This window comes from Charadrius vociferus, unplaced genomic scaffold, assembly GCF_000708025.1.
Source record: "Charadrius vociferus isolate BGI_N301 unplaced genomic scaffold, ASM70802v2 scaffold195, whole genome shotgun sequence".
NCBI lineage: Eukaryota > Metazoa > Chordata > Aves > Charadriiformes > Charadriidae > Charadrius > Charadrius vociferus.
This window is the reverse complement of record NW_009648539.1, coordinates 1,762,298-1,768,297: the sequence shown is the minus strand read 5'-3', so window position 1 is coordinate 1,768,297 and position 6,000 is coordinate 1,762,298. Positions and strand designations below refer to the sequence as shown.

The 6,000-nt window shown below is 37.0% G+C and overlaps 1 protein-coding gene across 1 annotated transcript in view; it reads left to right on the top strand.

The window, feature by feature from the left end:
- The first annotated feature begins 728 nt into the window (after positions 1-728).
- The window catches only part of MBP (myelin basic protein), a 94,372-nt gene continuing 89,100 nt past the window's right edge, over positions 729-6,000 (top strand). Inside the window, exon 1 of the mRNA XM_009885870.1 lies at positions 729-804. Within this exon, the coding sequence (XP_009884172.1) occupies positions 754-804 (51 nt within the window). The 5' untranslated portion in view covers positions 729-753. The remainder of the gene's footprint in view (positions 805-6,000) is intronic.

Genomic DNA, 6,000 nt, shown 5'->3' with positions numbered 1-6,000 from the left:
CTGAAGGCAGCAGCTGTGTATAAGATCCTATACAAACACGTGCTTCTATGAGAAGAAATATGTACCGTAACCACAAGTGTACTCTAAAAGCTGAAATTTGAGTGTTGTGGTTTAACCTACATAAGCTCTGTTAAAGCTGAGATACAACAGGATGAGCCAGAAAATACAGAGAAAGAGTTGGCATTCCTTTCTTGCGTGCTTGTCATGAAAGTGTGGGCTGTAAAGAACATATCCATTCTCACCTCCACAATAAATTGTTAGCTGTTTAATGTGGTACTTTTTTCAGTAATTGCTGTTCATATAATGGAAAATGTGAATTCGAAAGAACTTACTTGATCTTTTATGGAAGTTTGTAGTTACAGATCATTTGATGCATATTACACTGTATTGGTATTGTAAGTGTAGTATTGAAAGACAGGGCATCCACCTAATTCCTAATATAGTTTTGGCTTATGTGAAGATTTCACAATAAACACTTTATTTTTCCTGCTCTGTTTATGTCTTTTTTTAGATGAAGGAAAGTTTTCTGATATTACTTGATTTGCAAAATAGACCAGATAAGCATATTTTTTTTTTTCCTTAGGATCTTTCACAGATCTTTCCTTGCACTGTAAAAATGCTTATTGTATGAGAACTATCGCTTTGTTCCGTGTCAGATGAAAAAATTAATTTGTATGTCAGTACAAATGTATTGGTTTCAAAAATGTTGTTTCGGTTTTATCTTTTCAGAATTTGAAGTTCTGGTGATCCATCATGGGGAACCATGTGGGAAAACGAGAACATAGTGCTGACAAGTCAACCAAGGTACGTGTAGAAAATTGAAGAGGCAAGGCCACTTCAGAAATATGTATATTATGAAATTTATACTTTTTTTAGTACATTAGTGTGTTTACCAGATCACTTTCATCGTTACTATTTTGTAGTTGTCACTATAAAATGACAACCTTTTTTTTTTTTTTTTTTTTCTAAAGAGGGTCCTATGAGATGTGGCCAAACGAGGATTTTGCTGTGCTGGATTTAAGAGAGATGTGATGTTCTCCTGCATCAGATCTATAGCTGACAGAAGGCCTCTCAGTCATGGTGTAAATGAGTGAAATGAGCCTTAGAAGCATGATATTGCAGAAATTTTTGAAGAGCCAGTTAGTTGAATTATGTTCTGCGTGGTGACAGCTTTCCATTTGGGTATTCATTGGCTTTATCCATAAGAAAGAAACTATATGGAAACACGTAAAATATGAGAATTCTAAAGGAATAGATTTTCAGTCTGAGGAGATACAACTTCAAAAAATCTCCTCCCCAGGAAAAAAAAGATGACAACTATCAAAATGTTCGTTAAAAGTTAGTATTTGCTTTCTAAGCTTCTGCTGACACTGTTGTATATTTTGCACGTAATGTGGTATTCTGTTGGCCTTGTGATAATATCTTGTTTATTTGTTTTTCTACATTGTACCGGAAGAGAATTCACACATATCTTAAAAAAGAGACATCTTTCTATATATATATAAAAAAAGATGCTTCTTGTTGCTAGCTATTGCTAACTTCTCTCCACCCATCCCCGCCCAAAAATAACAGTTTACAGTCTGTGCCCACACTGTATAAAGCTATTGCCCTTTGCGTTGGACAGATGATGTAAACAGATAGTTCTATGCTTCATCTGGAGGAATGTGCGTATTTTACATTGCTGTGGCAGAGTAGCAGCTATGCCTAAAAGGTATACAAACTAGAAATCAGTTCTTTGCCATATGCTTTAGGAAAATATATAAACACACTGGAAGGAATAGGGAGAAAACAGCAGGAAAAGAGTTGTTGTTGTTTTTATTTTGTGTTTATGCGGTGTTTTGCAAAATGGTTTTGTGGCCCAAAGTTTCAGTTTCGGTACAAGCAATAGCATGAGTCCCAAGCCGTGGTCTTGTAGTGACCAGTCCTGTAGACTTCGCCTCTAGAAAACCCAGCTGTGCAGATCCAGCAAAGTCAAATGCACCAAACAGATGTATTTAGCCAGATATTTTGATCCTTTCTGACCAAGGGTGTGAGGTCCTGCAGGTGTGATACGGCAGGTATGCAGACCTTGATGGGCTGTTGTGCACCATGTATTCCCTCCTTTGGTCTTTGACGACAAAATTTGGTGAGAAAAACACATCTTAACTTTTCTCCCACCGTAGATCATCTGTGTCTGATGCATCTGGGTTGCAGGTGAGTGAGTTGATGGCCACGTGGGGCCTCAAAAAGGAAAAGATTCTTCAAACTGTAGTAGCCTACGCAATAGGTGCAAGTTTGCAGTGGTGAGCAAGTCAGGTGACCACGAGTCTGCACTTAGTGTGTAAGACAGGTCCACAAGGAAATGGATTGCTGCAATTTTTTTAATTCCTTCTTTTTCCTAATTAGCTCATGGAGAATACTTGATTCTGCAATCAAATAATATTCATTTACCTAAAATATTTTTGAAGGGGGAACTTGTTTCTGTAGCAATATCTTCTGTCCCTCACTCATCCTTCTAGGGTGACAAAAAACCAAAACACCAACCCCCTAAACTTTAAAATAAGCAATGTTGGATCAAAATCTCCCTTTATGCACGGAGGACAGTAATCATGTCACAAGAAATGATAAGGCCACAGATTTAAAATCAGGAAATACATGGTTACGGTGCTACTATGTATTCCACATAACTAGTCAATCTTGATTCAGTTCTTACAGGCAGCACTAAAGTTCTTATTGGCAGTAGTAACCATATGTCATCCCTATGTCATATATCTTTTTCTTTTTTTTTAAACTGAATTAGTTTTTTTCCATTGTTGTTCAATATAGCTGTAAATTAGAACTGTTTTCCCACCAGTCTTCTAGTGTGGTATGGGAGACAATTGCTGAAGGCTTGCAGAGACTACGGTGGAAATGCTGGGCTGCCTCTCCTCGCCCTTAGCAATAGAACTGCAATAAAAGAGACTAATATCTCATTAAGGGTCTTTCTAAAATTCATTACTTGTAACTTCAGGCTGTTTTCTGTATTTCCTTTTCCAAAAATATAGTACCAAAGAACAACATAATTTTAGCCAGCTGCTTTGAACCTGTGATGTCAGGTTTGCTGCACAAACACTGTACTGGCTCCTCAACTGATAGACTAGTTCTCCAGATGGCTATTTTATGTCTAGTGACATTAGAGAGACTGTTGCCAAACTGTAGTAATCGTAATTCTTGGTTGTCCAATGAACATCCTATAATACAGCAATTGCTATGGTTGGGGTGGTTTGGGGGTATTTTTTTAGTTGACGTCTAGCTTTGCTTTACTTTAAGTAAATTTGGTTATTTGAATTATAAAATTACAAATAGAGATCTAGAAAGCAATCATTTCATCAAGTGTCTAACATGACACCAAGATGCTTCCAAATTGGGAAATTTGCAAAAGACAAGGAGATAGCTTCCCATGCTGTGATACTTCTCTCAAAATATTGTTCTTTTCTTGATTTATAAATATGACATGCTACAGTGATTATTTAATAAACAATAGGAGATGCGTGAAATTAATTGGATGCTTTGAAAAATAGTTGGTCTATTTGACCTAAATAATGCCAAAAATAGTTGCAAGACCCTCATTGTTTTACTCAAAGCAATAACATACTCTATCTCATTTCTGTCAGATTTCTTTCTCTTGTATTTAATGGATCTGTTTGGGTTTTTTTATGGCTTCGTAAGATACGTAAAAACTATTCAATGAACCCAGCAGTTTAGCTTTCTTTTTACATTAGATGGTATTAGACTTAGCAGTCTGCTTAATGCATTAGTAAACGTGTAAGTATTTATTTTGTTTAACTTTGTTCTAAGTGTTAATACTTGGGTTTAAACTTGCATAAATATATCTAAGAACAGCAATAGCAAAAAGAATGGGCTGTCCTTCATGCCCTGAGTTTCTTTAAGTTCTCAGAGAGCTAAATGTAGAAGAGTAGATCAGAGTAGATGACTGAAGTTTTATTGGTCTTTGTTCGGAGTTGTAGTTGATCTGTGTTAACGTGGCACCATTAAGCTATGAAGCTCCGTGCACTCTTTTGTAATGACTAAAGCTACCTGTAAGTATCACAATAATACAGTTTTCTGCTGTTCTTTGTTTTGGTTGTCTCCCTCTGAGAATTCTGCAGAGCACATATATTGCCATCCCAAAATCTTTGAACCTTCTTGCGACCTGCCAAACTGTCCCTTAATTTCATTGATTGTTTGGGAAGATAGGTTTGGAAAGAAGGTTTCTGGTATTGTCCTGTCTATTCCACAGCAACTACCCAGTGCACCAAGTCCATGGAGCCTGATTTTCATGTGTCTCGGGTCACATGGTACTGTAGGGAGCTAGAAACCAAGCTTGTGACCTATAATAAAAGATCAAAATGTACTGCCCTCACATGTCAAGGGATTGCTTAAGAACTTATACAGGCTTGGAACATGTTAGTTTATTGGAAATCCTGGATCATCTACCTGTTTTATGTCCTTGACATACTTGGGGTGTGCTGTAAATAAACACTAAGGAACCAAAACCAATTGCTACCTCTGTTACCTAACTCTGAAAAACTTTGGGAAATCTAAGTTGCCACAGTGTATTGCTTTCTCACAGGCCAAAATGGAAAACAGATGTACTGATGATAAGGCACTCAGTCTACAATTTAACATTTTGTTTGAACTAAAAGCTATCTGCTAACAAGGACCAAGTCTTGCTTTGTAGTAAACTTACAAAAAATCTTGCCTTTAATTTCCCTATACATACCTAGATTCTGTAATGTGTTTTGCAGTGGTTTTGATAATTTTAATAAATTAACTGGTTCTCAGTGTTTAAGGGGAACTTTGTATGATTAATTCAAGCTAAATTGTTACGGTGAGCATGTATCAATAAATCGAACCATTTCTACACTGCTTCTGAGGAGATTCTGTTCTCTCCTTTGTTTTTTTCCCCAGTTGTCTTGCTGAAGTTCAGAAATTTGCACCCTGCACAGCCTTACTCCTGATAATGTTGGCAGAAAGTTTTCTGGCTCTCCCTGATGAGAGGGAGGTGAAATTCTGAAGATGCCTGGCTCAGGACAGTAGTTGTATTGTTCACCTCATAGATGCAAAAGTGTTTTCACATTGATGTCATCTGATGCCCTGCCCCTCATGGTTGAGACTGCTTACAGACCTGAGCTATACGTGTGGTTTTTAGCAGGTGCTTCCTCTTGGTATGCATCATAAAATATCAGGAAAGGGAAAAAACAGCAGATAAAGCAATTTTATTTGCTTTGTTAATTGCTCTGGAGTGTTATTTTTATAAGATAGAGGTATATTTTTTTTAATACTGACAGTTTGAGAGATACATGACATACAGATTATGTGGATTTTGAAGGCTCGGGTATGTTTTTCTGTAAAAAAAAAAAAAAAAAATCAGAAGTGGCATTTGATTTTATTACATTTAAATAAATAGTCTTATTACCATACATAATTTAATTGAAGTGCAGCCTTTTCACTTTTTTCCCCTAGCAAAGTTGCACAGCACTATTTTTGTTCTCTAGTATAATTGTGTGTTGTCTCAAAGTTTTACCTTTTGCTGTAAAGCAATAAAGAGCACAGGGGCTATAGTGGTGTACTCTTTGTAATTTGATGTTCAGAGCACCAGCATTTTCTGTGAGAGATTTGGGGTTTTTTAGGTTTTATAGGTTACATGCTGTAGAAATTGTCTCGACCAGCCAGTGTCTGGTTAAGCCAGTGCCTGGTACAAGGAAGTGCTGCTTTTGGACGAGGCAGAAAGAGGTGTGAAGGGAAGTTTCTGGGCAGTCAGGTTAAGCAAGACCAGTTCAATTTGATAGATGTCTGTTTTCTTCAGATTCTACCATCAACCTAGATTTGGCCTTGAGCAAATCCTTTTGTGCTCACTCTATCCTCCTATTTTGTTTCTTAACCTTCATCCTGTCCAACTGGATTGTTTGTTGGGACAGATGCAGTGTCATTCTGTATTAGTTGTAGTGCATGGAGACCTTGAGTGGAGCCTTCAGGCAC